Genomic DNA, 16,631 nt, shown 5'->3' on the forward strand with positions numbered 1-16,631 from the left:
CAAATGTATTTTGTTGTCTCGATCGATGACTTGTTTGGTGTGTAGCTGAGAGTATTTCATTTATGGTTATTTATTATTATTTTTCTTGCCAATAAAGCAATCAAAACTGAACCACATCTTCCCTCCTGTGTTCTGACCAAAACCCGGGGGGCGAAATGAGCATAACCATCCGGGCAAACCCCCTATATAGACCTCAGGCTCCCCAACAATAGCGGTAGCAGTTTGCATTATTTTATTGCAATGTTTTTCCTTATTCAGATTTGTTTCAAGACTACAGTTAGACTTTACTTTGATGGTTAATGCAGTTATTACAATTTTGTTGTTTTTTCACAGTAGATTGGTTTATTTACATTTCAAAAACCAGAAACCATTCCTTTACAAATGTGATTCCACTTTAAAACATATTTAAATGTTTAGATATTAAGATGTGATAGACAGTCTTTGCATGATTTGAAGGAGGCAAAATAACATGCTTTTTCTCTCGAATACATTTCTATAATCATTTGTTTCAGATGTAATTGTTTTCTGTATAAAAATTAAATTTGGTGTTCAAAAAGTCTTTTTTCAAACTTGAGTCTTGAAAAAGAGGGGGTCGTCTTATAATCGGGGTTGTCTTATATTCGGGCCAATACGGTAAATTAATTAGTTTTCTCAACATTTTATACACAACACCCGACAGTGTAATGACATTATTAAGGAAATGTACCGTAATTTTCGGACTATAAATCGCATTTTTTTTCATAGTTCGGGTGGGGGGGCGACTTATAATAGAGCGACGTATATGTTTTTTTTCTAAAATTTTCCCCCCCAAAAAAAGGTGAAACCGCGATGTAGCAAGGGATTACTGTAATTTGAATTTCAAGTGACGTCAGCAGCGCGGCGTGGCGGTTGTTTACATAAAGGACAAAGATTGATCACGGGATGACGAAGTTGACGAAGGGCCCCACGTACTACCGGCATCATTAGTGGCTTTGTTTCTAACTGACACGGCGGACGAAGAGTTTGAAGGATTTAAGGATTTGGAGTGAAACAGAAGGTTTGAAAAACTATTATGGCTTTTACCCACGCCCGGTCCTACTCCTACTCTTTCACCACCGTGGATTGAAGTCGGGGGCCGGCGCTCGGCCGGGTGGCTGTCCAGGGACGGTGGATGGGTCTTGGACATGGCTTTTACGCACGCCCGGTCCTACTCTAGGGAGCTCTCTTTCACCTCCGTGGATGGAAGTCGAGGGCCGGCGCTCGGCCGGGTGGCTGTCCAGGGACGGTGGATGGGGCTCGGTCATGGCTTTTACGCACGCCCGGTCCTATTCTATGGATCTCTCTTTCACTTCCGTGGCTGGAAGTCCACGCCGCCACACGCCTGGAAGTTTGTTTTGTTAAATGAAGAGCCGTTTACCAAACCCACGTCTTTCCTTGTACTTTGTTAAGGCTACAATATAGTTAGTATATACTAGATCTGTGGAATAACGAAGAGGCTGACGTCAGGGCTCACGCGCGGCGTTGTTGACAAAGGACGAGGAATTTGATCGATGGATTTAATGATTTAGAGTGCACTGATGGTTTGATAACATTATTGCTTATATAATAGTTATTTGATTTCTAATTAATATATCGTTATATGGGCCTGTGGAATATTTTGAAGTGCAAGCGCCGTCAGCTGCGCGCACCCATTGAGGACACAGTACGATCGATGGATTTATTGATTTGGAGTGACACAGATGGTTTGATAACATTATTGCTTACATAATAGTTATTTGATATATAATTTATATATCGTTATATGGGCCTGTCGAATATTTTGAAGTGCAAGCGCCGTCAGCGGCGCGCACGCATTGTTGACAAAGGACGATCGATGGATTTAATGAATTGGAGTGACACAGATGGTTTTATTAACATGTTATTTATGTAATAGATTTTTGAATAACTCTGAATTTTACATCAGGGCCGTTCTCAGCTCTTCGTTTGTGTTTATGTCACGTTAGCATACCTATCGTTTAGCCTGTTGTTGCTCGTTCATGACTGTTCTTGGTGTTGGATTTTGTCGAACAAATTGCCCCCCAAAATGCGACTTATACTCCGGAGCGACTTCTATATGTTTTTTTTCACTTTTTTGGGCATTTTATGCCCGATGCGTCTTGTACTCCGGAGCGACTTCAAGTCAGAAAACTATGGTATTTGCAGAGATTTCTGCAAAAGTATTAAATATAGAAACTATGAGCTCATGTCCGGGGTATTCACAAAATTGCAAAATGCAAAATTTAGTTGATTTACATTGAGCTTAATTAGTATTGTTCATTGGTAATTTGTACATTTATTGGTAAGAGGAAACTCACTCTCGTTTGCTTTGCTCAAAATGGACATTGTAAAGTACATACGGCTTGCGAAAATCTTTACCACAAGCTTCACTTGTTTCATTCACAGGAACAGTAACCAATGTAGTAACTGCATGGCCCCAAAAAAGTGTGATGAAGAAGCAACTACACAGGGCAGAACTAGGCTGTTTCGGGGTAGAACAGATATAATGGAAAAGGAGCTTGAGAGCAGCGGTCCCCAATCACCGGGCCGCGGACCGGTACCGGTCCATGGATCATTTGGTACCGGACCACAAAAAAATATTATTTTTTTTTATCAACGATCAATTAATTCAGGTCAAGACGCTCATCCCGGTCACGTAACATGTTTTTCCAGTCGAGCTCACAAAGCTAGCAAATATAAGTACGAATTTATTTTGAAAAATATAAAAAAAAATTGGGGATTCTCTCCCAATTACATCCGTTGGTGCATCTGTGCTTCTTGACACAGGTTAATTCAGGTCAAAACGCTCGTCCCGGTCACGTGACATGTTACTACCCCAGTGAAGCCCGCGAAGCTAGCAAAAATGAGTACGAAAAAGAAATGTTTGGAAAACTTCTTTGTAAAGAGGAAAAGGCCCAATGTGGAGACAGAAGAAGAGGCTACAATTTCCAAGAAAAAGAAAGATGGATTAAAATCAAGGCAGAATATCCCGAGATCGCCACAAAAGCACTGAAAACCCTGCTTCTCTTTCCAACATCCTATTTTTGTGAGGCGGGATTTTCTGCGGTTACAGCGACCGAAACAAAGCTACGGAGCAGATACTTAATGGTGAGTTTTATTTTTATGGGGTTTGTACTTGTTTTTATGCCAGTCGTATCGTTTTATTTCAAGATTCAAGAATTTTTATTGGTCATGTTTGAGCATTTCATCGTATTTATATATTTCTAATAAATGTATTTATATATATATATATATATATATATAAGGCCGGTCCGTGAAACTATTGTCTGACATGTAACCGGTCAGTGGCACAAAAAAGGTTGGGGACCACTGCTCTAGAGCGCATCCCAGCACTCCTATTTTGGTTCACACTGAATAACCGAACAGTACCAGACAGAGCCTTTGTGTTGGAGTTTGGGAACAACATACACAGCTTCTCAAAGAGGGTATAAATAGAAATACCGGTATTAACTGTGGCACTAACATTTTGTAACTAACCTTTTTTCTGGGGTGTTTTCGACTGGTGTTTCAATGAAGACATGTAGAGGAAAGAGGTGGTGAAAGGATCTGGCGAGGTGTGGGGCTGACACAAGAGTCAAACCTTGGAGACAAAAAAACATGACATAAAAATATTGTGCTTCTTTTAAGCCTAAACATATTTAAAGCAATATATATACGTGGCTATAGTGGAATCACTAAAGTCAAACACCCTAAAATTGGTGGAGTTTGGAATTTTACCCAGTACCAAGTCCATGACCAAACTGGGCGCAAGCGCCACAGTCTTCTTTTTCTGATGACTACCACTAAGGTTACTAGTGATGGCAATAAAAGAAGCAGTAATGACAACCATCAAAGGCAGCATGTGTCCCAATGCTGCCTGCCAACAGACACATAACAAGCCGTTATTATCACTGTAACTACCATTTTGTTTTTACTTTGGACACTGCGATTTTATAAGGTAAAAGCAGCATGCAAGCTTAGCATTAACATTAGCATTCTTACTGTCTCGTCATTATACAATTGAAATCATGGAACCTAATAACACATAGCTTCAGCCAGACATACCACAGACTTTACATTCCACTGGGAGCTCCAAGTACTTTGCATGGCATTGTGGACACAAATACCCTCCCAAAGAGAGACCTGGATCATTGGTGCCATCTAACAGACTGTAAGACAAACAACTGACATTACAAGATTTTAAATTCTGGTGAAAAGGTACGTTAGCTACACAAAGTCAGACCCTGAATTAGAACATAGCTATGGTTTTGGGGGCAATAAACGAATGTTTTTTGATGGGTACAGTACATGCTCTCTTGTATTATCTTGTTTCAAGTGGTTTACTTACGCCATGCTGAAAGAGGGTTTGGCGTTCTGATCAGTCGAAGAGCTAAAGGTATGCTGGGGGAACCCTGATTAAAGAAAGAAAAAAAATAAATGATATTGTTAAACGAATATTCAGTTCATCAAGGTGTCATTATCATTAACATCATATCAGATTATTTGTCATTTTTAAGAATTAAGTGCCCAATGTGGAGCCCTGGCTAGGATTGTAAACAACTGGCTTTGGGCCTGAGGAAGTACAGTACATTGCCCTTTCTTGCACAAAGCGTCCACATGCGCAGACCAGTCAAGTTTGTCGTCCAGCAACACTCCAAGACATTTACAGGTCTGCACTATCTCCACACAGTCTCCATTGATAGTCACTGGCTCAGGACGAGGCTTGGGCCTCTTGAAGTCCACCGCTATTTTCCTGGACTTGGCAGTATTTAGATACAGGTGGTTGGAGCCACTGTCCCATCGAATAACAGATTCAGAGATCATTCAGACAAAATATCGAATAGGTTCCCCTCCTGACCTGCAGGAGGCAGAGAAAAAAACAGCCACATCACTATTCACCAAACTTCCTGTCAGATGCCAGGGAACGGACATATTGCCTACAGACCAGTATAAGAGCTGGGTAACAAACAGGCCTTCCCTGCCTGTTTGTGAAAGAAAGAAAACTTAAACAGAGAATGCAAAGAAAAGAAACAGAAAGCGACTCCTCAATTCCTGGTTACGCCCAACTGGTTATCAACCTAACTAATCACCCTCTCCTTAATTGTGCAATAAACTGCAAAAGGAAAAAGAAAAGAGGAAGATCCGAGTTGTTTTTGCATTCTAAAGACCAAAGCCTTTTTCAAGTTTGGGCAAAGAACTATGAAAAATCAGGACAGCTTGACAGTTGATAACCAGCGTGGCAGCAAAGACAAAGGATAAACGACCTTAAGTCAACGCAGTCAACGCAAAGAACAACTGCGAGTATGCCGGAAGAACCCAGTGGTAAAACAATCAAGCAGCTGAAGCAGGAGAGAACCTCAGCTAAAATTGCTTTCTCCATGCAGGCCAACTTCCTAAACAGAGCTGTTGGACACCTGACAAGGTCAGAATTGCAAAAGGAATTCAAAGTTCTCAGTTCACTTGCACGGGATGTTAACAGTACCAATGACAGCTATGGGGAAAGTGAGCTGATGTTTGCAATTGAGGAGGCAGAATCAATTACAGCTATGAACTCGGCCTACTGGGTAAGCTGGAAGAAGTGACATTGGATAAGCAGCAACAGATGGACCTGGCAAAGACCATAGAGGACTGCAACATCAGACTGAGCAGAGTTGGGTGAACACTGCAGTCCAAACTCTGGTCCAGGTATGGGGAAAGGGAGATGATGTTTGCAATTGAGGAGGGAGAATCAGCTTGCGAATGGGCTCATGTGATTCCTGTATGCATCCAGAAGTTTGGGAACAACACTACCATTGTTTGCTGTATTAGAGGTGGACAGGAAGAGGAGTACAGGGGCATGGTCCGGTACGATGGTGTGGCTCCAACCACCTGCACCTAAACACCACAAAGTCCAGGGAAATGGTGGTGGACTGTTTTAATGTGTACAGAAAATAATGTAAACGCACTGAATATAAATACTTGAAATTCCAGGGCTCGAAGCTTATTTTTTGCCCAAGTTGCCCTCGGGCAAGTTAGAGAAAATTTTACTTGCCCGAAACAAAATTTTACTTGCCCGAATTTTTTTGGAGTGGATTTTTACTTGCCCGACACATTTTTGCAATAAAAAATACAACACTATAAGTTTTGCCTTCATATGCCTTCGTATCCGCCAACCGGAAACAAGCTCTGCTGGTGCGCAGGCGCAGAAGAGCCAGGGACGGGTAAGGGAGCATGCATTTAATTACGAAGCGCTTTGCCGTTATCAATGTATTGCAGACTTACACGAGAAACTAACCGCTCCCTAGAAAACAAAATGTCGGACCAGAAGCGGCAGATGTTGCGAGAAATTATGCACAAAATCGTCTTTTTACAGCTTGAAAACATGGTAATATGGCAGGGCAAGTTCGGGCAAGTGAGGAAAAATTCTACTTGCCCGTCTGCCATCGCTACTTGCCCCGGGCAATCGGGCAATCGTTAGTTTCGAGCCCTGAATTCCCTGTGTGTGTTTTCAGTAACAGAATTAAAGAATTACAGTGATCCCTCGCTACTTCACGGTTCATTTATCGCGGCTTCACTGCATCGCAGATTTTTTCCAGCCAAAACAATGTTGTTATAATAAGAGTTCTAAAAACATATTTCCACTTTGTTGTTGTACTTTGTTAGAAAAGAAGTTGTTATAATAAAATACTTCTGAAAACATAGTATATTTACAGTATTGTACCGTTATAAAAAGTTACTTTGTTATAAAAGAAGTTGTTATAGTAAAAGACTTCTGAAAACATATTTACAGTATTGTACCTTGTTATAAAAAAATGTTATAATAATAAGAGTCCTAAAATGATATTTACAGTATGTATACTTTAGCTACATCTACAGCTACAAAATGTGCGTAGTGCTGCTATGGTAACTTGGGCCCACTAGAGGTCACTGTTTAACCAAGGTTAACAACAGAAAGTCACATCTGCATACTGTATGTTGCACACCCACACACGTACACTATTTCCCAAAAGTACACCGGTCTCATTTCTGCAATGTTTTAATTATTATCTTGTCATGGGACAACACTGAAGAAATTACACTTTGATCCAATGTTAAGTAGTCACTGTAGAGCTTGGATTGCAAAGTAAATTGCAATAAATTTTAATCATGCTATCCTGAAGTCTGTTTTTCCGAGGCTTCACCAGCATGTTAATTTTCCTACGCGTGGCGACAGCTTCCTGGACCTGGTCTACTCTTCGCATAAAGGAGCTTTCAAAGCCGCCCCCCTCCCCCATCTTGGACTTTCTGACCATATCACTGTTATGCTTTTGCCCGCATACAGACAAATGGTGAGGGCATCCAGACCGGTTCGCAAGCGGGTACGGGTGTGGCCTGAGGGTGCCTCTGATGCGCTTCATGACTGCTTTGGCACTACTGACTGGGACATGTTTAGGCGGGCTACCACTTGCGAGGATCGGACAGACATTGAGGAGTACCGTTTTTTTTCGTGTATAGTGCGCAAAATTTAACTAATTTATTGTCCTAAAATCTGGGGTGCGCATTATACATGGGTACAAAAAAAAAAATTAATTTTTAAAAAATTTTTTTTTTTTTTTTAAGTCCCAATGATCGTCACACACGCAGGGAGGCAATGGGTCCCATTTTTATAGTCTTTGGTATGGTCTTAACTAGGCTGGATGTAATTTTTTTTGTTGGCGTTGATTTCTCCGACTGCCCGTAAACGCACCACCGCGCTCCGTGCGCATGGAGCGTGTTTGAAGTGAACAGCAGAGAAGAAAGGAACAAGGCAAAGTGTTGTGAAACGAAATATTACCTGTAATACGGATTTAGGTAGAGAACTGAACTCTCGCTCTTTATATAGCTGACGTGTCTTGCTCATCCGTTCTGCGCATCTGTAATGGCGGCCTCCGTATGATATCCGGTTTGCGTGTGTGCGAGAGCGAGAGAGAGCGAGAGCGCGCGAGAGAACGCTCAACCGTAGCGCGCCGCCGACCGCCCAACTGCACCGGGCTGGTCGATTATTGTGACAGAGCCGTCGCTGAAATTTAGAAGATATTTTCAAAGTCCTGATGTACTTTCTAAAATTTAAGTGGACCTCAGTGCGCACTGCGCAGGGAGCTTAATTTGGTGCGGTCGCGCGAGAAGAAAGGCAAAGTGTTGTGAAATAAAATGCACAGAACGGATGCGCAAGACACGTCAGCTATATAAAGAGCGAGAGTTGTTTTCTTCCTATTAGTTTCAATTCACAGTTTAATTAGCAGTTTCAATCAGCAAATAATAAAATGCGTATTACAGGTAATATTTTATTTCACAACACTTTGCCTTGTTCCTTTGGTCTCTGCTGTTCATCCTAAAACACAAAGGCGCTCTTTAAGCAATGCGACAGTGAGCGCCCGGCGCGCTGCGGTTGCGCGACCGCACCAAATTAAGCTCCCTGCGCAGTGCGCACTGAGGTCCACTTAAATTTTAGAAAGTACATCAGGACTTTAAAAATATCTTCTAATTTCAGCGACGGCTCTGTCACAATAATCGACCAGCCCGGTGCAGTTGGGCGGTCGGCGGCGCGCTACGGTTGAGCGTTCTCTCGCGCGCTCTCTCTCTTGCTCTCTCTCGCTATTGCACACACGCAAACCGGATATCATACGGAGGCCGCCATTACAGATGCGCAGAACGGATGAGCAAGACACGTCAGCTATATAAAGAGCGAGAGTTCAGTTCTCTACCTAAATCCGTATTACAGATAATATTTCATTTCACAACACTTTGCCTTGTTCCTTTCTTCTCTGCTGTTCACTTCAAACACGCTCCATGCGCACGGAGCGCGGTGGTGCGTTTACGGGCAGTCGGAGAAATCAACGCCAACAAAAAAAATTACATCCAGCCTAGTTAAGACCATACCAAAGACTATAAAAATGGGACCCATTGCCTCCCTGCGTGTGTGACGATCATTGGGACTTAAAAAAAAAAAAAAAAAATTAAATTTCTTTTTTAAAAAAATTCATAAAAATTGGGTGCGTATTATACATGGGTACAAGCTTTTTTCCAGCATCAGCATGCCATTTTTAGGGGTGCGTACTATACATGGGGGCGCACTATACACGGAAAAAAACGGTACACTGACTCTGTTTCCTCCTACATCACGAAGTGCATTGATGATGTGACTCACTCAAAATCCATCGTCACTACGGCTAACCAAAAGCCATGGCTGACAGCCCCTGTGCCTCTCTGTCGACAGCGTGAGGAGGGCACTTTCCGCTATCAACATCCGTAAGGCGGCGGGCCCGGACAACATCCCGGGTCGAGCGCTGAAGGACTGCACTGGGGAGCTGATGGGTGTCTTCACGGACATCTTTAACATTTCCCTGCAGCAGGCCATTGTCCCGTCGTGTTTCAAGGCTGCCACCATCGTACCTGTGCCGAAGAAACCTGCTCCGTCCTGCTTCAATGACTACCGCCCCGTGGCACTTACGCCCATCATCATGAAGTGCTTTGAGCGGCTTGTCATGGAGCACATCTGATCCGTTCTCCCCCCCACCATAGACCCGTTCCAGTTTGCGTACCGAGCCAAACGGTGCTCTGAGGATGCCATCTGCTCTGCCCTCTCCTCGGCCCTCACCTACCTAGAGAGAAGGGACTCGTATGTGAGATTGCTGTTTGTGGACTTCAGTTCAGCCTTCAACACCATTGTGCCACAACGTCTCATCTGCAAACTCGACAAGCTAGGCCTCAGTACCTACCTCTGCAACTGGCTACTGGACTTCCTCTGTCAGAGGCCACAGGTGGTACGTGTTGGCGACAATATCTCCGCCAGCATCACGCTGAGCACAGGGGCCCCCAAGGCTGTGTGCTCAGTCCGCTGCTCTTCACCGTACTGACTCATGACTGCACTGCAACCTACAGCGACAACCGCATTGTGAAGTTTGCTGACGACACAACTCTGGTCGGTCTCATCACCAAGGGGGACGAGACTCAATACAGGTTGGAGGTTGACCTTCTGACCATGTGGTGCAGGGACAACAACCTCCTGCTGAACGTTGACAAGACCAAGGAGATTGTTGTTGACTTCCGGAAGGGTCACACCCAACACCATCGACGGTGCTGTGGTGGAGAAAGTGAGCAGCGCCAGGTTCCTGGGGGTGCACATCAGTGAGGATCTCTCTTGGTCCACCAACACCGCATCATTGGCGAAGAAGGCCCAGCGCCGCCTGTACTTCCTGCGGAAACTCAGGCGAGCGAGCGCCCCTCCGGCCGTCATGACTACGTTTTACCGTGGCACCATTGAGAGCGTCCTCTTCAGCTGTATTGCTGTTTGGGCTGGCAGCTGCACTGACTACAACTTGAAGGCCCTGCAGCGCATAGTGAACATGGCTGGTAAGAGTATTGGTGCTTTACTCCCCTCCTTGAAGGACATTTACACCTCCCATCTCACCCGCAAGGCGACCGCGATTGTGAGTGATGTGAGTCACCCCGCTCACTCTTTGTTCAATCTTCTGCCCTCTTGGAAGAGGTACAGGAGCCTGCGCTCCCGCACCACCAGACTCACCAACAGCTTCATATCCAGGCTGTTAGGATCCTGAACTCTCTCCCCCTTTCTGCGTAGTGTCCTGTACTTTTGCGCTATGCTTACTGTCTGCTGTATGCACACTTGCTCCGTTTTTTCTCCTCTTATTTATTGGGTTATTTGTTTATTTATTATTTATTCATCACTCTTATTATTTATTGTTTGTGCCTTCTTGTTTTTATTTTGTGTTGTTTACTTGTATGTCTATTGTGTGCCGTGTCTCGTAAACGTAATTTCGGTTTCTTTGTGTGTCTTGACATGTGAAGATTGACAACAAAGCAGACTTTGACTTTGAAATTTATTGTTACTTCAAAGTAACTCAAAATACAATAATGAATGTGTAAAAGCTGGCAACAAAAGTGAGTACACCCCAACTGGAAATCTCAAAATGAGCCAAAATTGGGACCAATTAGGCATTTTTCCTCCCTGTGTAATGCGACTAGTTAGTGTACCGAGGTATTAGGTGTTATTGGGGATTAGGTGTATTAAATTAGGTATTTTCACTCTGATACTGGTCACAGAAAGATGGCCTAAGCTATAAGATTGCCAACACCCTGAAACTGAGCTGTAGCAAGGTGGACCATACAGCGGTTTAAGAGGACAAGTTCCATTCAAAACAGGCCTCGCCATGGTCGACCAAAGAAGTTGGGTGCACGCACTCGGTGTCCTATTCAGAGGTTGGCTTTGGAAAACAGGCGTATGTGTGCTGCCAGCCTTGCTGTAGAGGATGAAGGGGTGGGGGTTCAGTATGTCAGTGCTCAGACCATATGCCACACACTGCATTCAATTGGTCTGCATGGCTGTCGTCCCAGGAAAAAGCCTCTTCTAAAAAAGATGGACAAAGAAGTTCGCAAAAGGTTTGCTGAAGACAAGCAGACTAAGGATATGGGTTACTGGAACCATGTCCTGTGGTCTGATGAGACCAAGATAAACATATTTGGTTCAGACGCTGTCCAGCGTGTGTGGCGGCAACCAGGTGAAGAGTACAAAGACAAGTGTGTCTTGCCTACAGTCAAGCATGGTGGTGGGAGCGTCATGGTCTGGGGCTGTATGAGTGCTGCGGGCACTGGGGAGCTACAGTTCATTGAGGGAACAATGAATGCCAACATGTACTGTGGAAGACTGAAGCAGAGCATGATCCCCTCCCTCCGTAAACTGGGCCGCGGAGCAGTATTCCAACACGATAACGACCCCAAACACACCTCCAAAACGACCACTGCCTTCCTAAAGGAGCTGAGGGTGAGGGTGAAGGTGATGGACTGGCCAAGCATGTCCCCCAAACCTAAACATCTGTGGGGCAAGGTGGAGGAGCGCAAGGTCTCCAACATCCACCAGCTCCGTGATGTCATCATGGAAGAGGATTCCAGCGGCGACCTGTGAAGCTCTGGTGAACTCCATGCCTAAAAGGGTTACGGCTGTGCTGGAAAATAATGGTGGCCACACAAAATATTGACATTTGGGTCTAATTTTGACATTTTCAGTTGAGGCGTGCTCACTTTTGTTGCCACCATTTTACACATTCATTGTGGTGTTTTGAGTTACTTTGAAGTAACAATAAATTTACTTTGCTATCTACAGTGACTACTTAACATTGGATCAAAGTGTCATTTCTTCAGTGTTGTCCCATGACAAGATATAATTAAAACATTGCAGAAATGAGAGGGGTGTACTCACTTTTGAGATACTAAATAATATTTATATTTTCAATATGTATACAATATTTTCTGTATGTTATCTATAATAATGTATTATTTACATGTTTGAAACTATTTTTTAATGGTCTAATAATAACATATGCACTTAAATGGTTTCATATACAGTTATTGACACAAAAAATGTACAGATGAGAGGGTGACCCTGCTTCGCAGGTTTCACTTATCACGGGGTGGTTTTGGAACCAATTTTGCGCGATAAACGAGGAAAAAACTAGGGCCGCGGGCCACATCCGGCCCACGGGACCGTTTAATCCGGCCCGCCAACCCTGAACAAATTGTATTATTAAAATTTTTTTTTTTGGGTCATTTTGCCTGCAATGACTGCGTTTCCCCAGTAGATGGCGAAGCGCTCGCCTGCGCATTTACTACCGGAAGCTGTGTCAGAAAGCTCGGTGCACAATCACAAGTGCGTGTACGTACTCAGTAGTACGGACATGGCGCACTCTCGCTCTATTCGTATCAGTCCCGAATTTAGAGCGTGGGCTTTGACGACAGCATTCTTGTAATTCGCGCGCTGAGCTTTCAGATGCAGTTTTGCGCTAAAGCCACCCACAAACCTTCCCCTGGATTCCTTCCATTAAAATGAGTCGCCCAAGGAAAAGCAAGGTGGACACAGTGCCGAGCGTTTAAAAGAGAGTGGCCAATTTGGCTCGACGTACGTGACGTGACGTTCAGCCACATGAACGTCAACATCAACCCGTCACAGATCGAGGTAAACGGACCAACACCTCGGATCTCGCCTAAGAATTGCCACAACAAATTTTACTCCAGACGCACTAGCAAAAAAGGGAGACCAACAACACTGTTCCCACTGAAAATGAACGGGAGGCTCTCAAGTTTATTGTAAAAAAATGCATTTTGAATGTGATTTGTACACATAGCAGGGATTGAAACTAGCGACCATTCTCATTTTCAAACAATGCAGGATGCTCAAGGACACTGATGCACCACCTATTTGCGACTAATCTTAACCTGTAAAGTTCTTAAGGTTTACTTTAACAAGGAAGTGTTTCCCGTTTCCTCACCTCTGTTACCAGGTGTTTGTGAGTTAAAACTGATTTTCAGATACCCCTCACCGTGTTGCTGTTTTGATTACTTTATTTGGATGTATGCTTTCACCAATTCTTCAAGATGATATATTTGGTCAGAATGTTTGCCGTTTTATGTGATCTCATAAGATAAACATCTTTCATTAATCTGACCTGCAGGCACTTAAGTGATGGAGACTGTTATTCATAATAACAATGTCGTATTTTGTGAGAATCACTGATAGCAGTTTTTTAGTGAATTATTTTTTTAATGCTGTTAATAAATGCATTTGTTTTCAAAAAACTTGTTTGGAATATCCATGTTTTACTACCTACTAAAGGCCAAAATCTTTTATGCAATGACCTTTACAGGTCGCTTATATGACTTCACACAAAGGTCCATCTGCTCCTGGTTCGGCCCTCCGGTCCACATTTAGAACCCAGTTCGACCCGCGAGTGAAAAAGTTTGCCCACCCCTGGCTTAGCCTCACGAAGGTTGTGGACGTGCTGGAGTCTATCACAGTGGTCTTTGGGCGCTAGACGGGGTACACCCTGAAGTGGTCGCCAACCAACCACAGGGTAAAACATTCACAATCACCTACAGACAATTTGGAGTGGTTAATCGGCCTACCGTGCATGTTTGTGGAATGTGGGAGGAAATTGAAAGTACCCAGAGAAAACCCATGCAGGCAATGTGAGAAAATGCAAACTCCACTCTGACCTGTGAGGTGAACGTGCTAACCAGTGCACCAACATGCCACCCCTATTAACAATTATAATTATTGCAAATGTATATACTGGACAAATTGTCCTCACTGCTTATCAGTAATTAGCTAGAACTACAAGGACACAGCTAGAACTACAGGGTCTGGCAAAATGATGACACATTTGTAGGTTTAATAAATGCAAATAAATTAAAGAAACAAAAACGTTTTTTTACTTTCAAAAAGTACATATATTGCCGGCGGCTCGGTGGCGCACTGGGTAGCACGTCGACCTCACAGTTAGGAGGGTGCGCGTTCGATTCCACCTCCGGCCCTCCCTGTGTGGAGTTTGCATGTTCTCCCCGGGCCCGCGTGGGTTTTCTCCGGGCACTCCGGTTTCCTCCCACACCCAAAAACATGCTTGGTAGGCCGATTGAAGACTCCAAATTGTCCCTAGGTGTGAGTGCAAATGGTTGTTTGTCTCTGTGTGCCCTGCGATTGGCTGGCAACCGGTTCAGGGTGTCCCCCGCCCACTGCCCGATGACGGCTGGGATAGGCTCCAGCACGCCCGCGACCCCCGTGGGGACTAAGCGGTACAGAAAATGGATGGATGGACATATATTGCCATTTTGTTTTGTTTAATTTCATTTTCGTTTCGTTTTTGAATAACGTTATTTTGGTTTGTTTCAGTTGCTAACATGAATTGGACCGGTGAGCATCGCGCTTTCATTGTGGAAATGTTTATTAAGAACAAATCTGTAACTGCAACACAATGAGCGTTCCATTTACGCTTAAGACTTGGTAGACATCACCCCGTACCTGCTCGAAACACGATCTTGTTGTGGGTTACTAATTTCAGAGCCAGTGTATCAGCATTGAAACAAAATCAACTGGCCAACCTCGCACCTCCAGAACTCCAGAAAATGTGGCAGCGGTAAGACCAAAATAACATTATTTTATTTGATTATTTAAAAAAAAAAAAAAAAAAAAAAAAAAAAACATTTTTTGTTTCTTTAATTTATTTGCATTTTATTAAACCTACAAATTTGTCCGATCATTTTGCCGGACCCTGTACATATTCTCATTTGCAGCAGAGATAAGACAGAAAATGAACAAAGGTGAACATCAGTATACTAACCCATTCGTATTAATGAGCATTCAGATGAGGAGCTGGCAGGGGGAGGCTTCACATGCAGCGTCAGTAGCAGCTCTTTGAAATGGCTCTCATCCAGGATGACATGGTATGACCCACCAGTTTCCCTCGTCAATATAGTACACACCCGAACTTCCGCAGACAGGCCGATTACAGACACTCGAACCTTCAGTGATTTCATGGTCTGACAATGGCATGGAACAGCAATAGGAAAAAAACACAATTACAAATGATGGCATAGGAAAATTCAAATAAAAAAATCATGTATTAAACCAGTCATGCTAGGTGGATTATTTCACATGGTATATCAGTTTATTTTAGAACTATCAGCTACAACCAAGAGGAGTTATTTATATTTGACTACCGTATTTTTCGGACTAAAAGTCGCGCCGGAATATAGGTCGCATTAGCCATAAAATGGACAATAACGTGAAAATAAACATATATAAGTCGCTTCGGAGTACAAGTCGCATTTTGGGGGAAATGTATTCTACAAAATCCAACACGAAGAACAGACATGAACGAGCAACAAGAGTTATTCAAATAACTATTGCATAAATAACACGTTTATAAAACCATCTGTGTCACTCCAATTCATTAAATCTATCAATCGTCCTTTATGGAAACAATGCCACGTATGCGCCGCGCCACTGACGTCTAAATATTCTAAATATTCCACAGACCCATATAACGATATATACGTAAAGTATATATCAAGTAACTATCATATAAACAACAATATTATCAAACCATCTGTGTCACTCCAAATCATTAAATCCATCGATCAAATTCCTCGTCCTTTGTCAACAACGCCGCGTGTGCGTCCTGACGTCAGCCTCGTCGTTATTTCACAGATCTAGTATATAACTATATTATGGCGTTAACAAAGTACAAGGAAAGACGTGGGTTTGGTAAACGTCTCTATATTTAACAAAACAAGAGTTCAACAAGCCAACAAGTACTGAACTGTAACGATAAAAACATATACAACTTGCTATACGAAATAAAATATATCAAATAACTATAACATAAATAGTTCACCACCACACGGCCCCAAGCACTGGCGTCAACTTCCAGGTGTGTGGCGGCGTGGACTTCCATCCCCGGAGGTGGCACTTGTAGCCATGGAGGTGGAAGAGAGCTCCATAGAATAGGACCGGGCGTGCGTAAAAGCCATGTCCGAGCCCCATCCACCGTCCCCGGACAGCCACCCGGCCGAGCGCCGGCCCCCGACTTCCATCCACAGAGATGAAAGAGAGCTCCGTAGAGTAGAACCGGGCGTGCGTAAAAACCATGTCCGAGCCCCATCCACCGTCCCTGGACAGCCACCCGGCCGAGCGCTGGCCGCCGACTACAATCCACGGAGGTGAAAGAGAGCTACGTAGAGTAGGACCGGGCGTGCGTAAAAGCATAATAGTTTTTCAAACCTTCTGTGTCACTCCAAGTCATTAAATCCTTCAAACTCTTTGTTCTCCG

The 16,631-nt window shown here is 43.6% G+C and overlaps 1 protein-coding gene across 7 annotated transcripts in view; it reads right to left on the reverse strand.

Annotated features, from left to right (window-relative positions):
* The window catches only part of gtf2h2 (general transcription factor IIH, polypeptide 2), a 122,708-nt gene that overhangs the window by 15,239 nt on the left and 90,838 nt on the right, over nt 1–16,631 (reverse strand). For 6 of the 7 annotated variants that reach the window (XM_061277654.1, XM_061277657.1, XM_061277656.1 and 3 more), the window contains 4 exons: nt 15,141–15,339; nt 4,364–4,427; nt 4,081–4,184; nt 3,514–3,616 (listed from right to left, as the gene is read on the reverse strand). In XM_061277654.1, coding sequence (XP_061133638.1) covers nt 3,514–3,616; nt 4,081–4,184; nt 4,364–4,427; nt 15,141–15,339 — 470 coding nt within the window. The remainder of the gene's footprint in view (nt 1–3,513; nt 3,617–4,080; nt 4,185–4,363; nt 4,428–15,140; nt 15,340–16,631) is intronic. The other variant, XM_061277660.1, reaches the window with a different exon arrangement.

The sequence above is a fragment of the Syngnathus typhle genome, linkage group LG5 (assembly GCF_033458585.1).
Source record: "Syngnathus typhle isolate RoL2023-S1 ecotype Sweden linkage group LG5, RoL_Styp_1.0, whole genome shotgun sequence".
Taxonomy (NCBI): Eukaryota; Metazoa; Chordata; class Actinopteri; order Syngnathiformes; family Syngnathidae; genus Syngnathus; species Syngnathus typhle.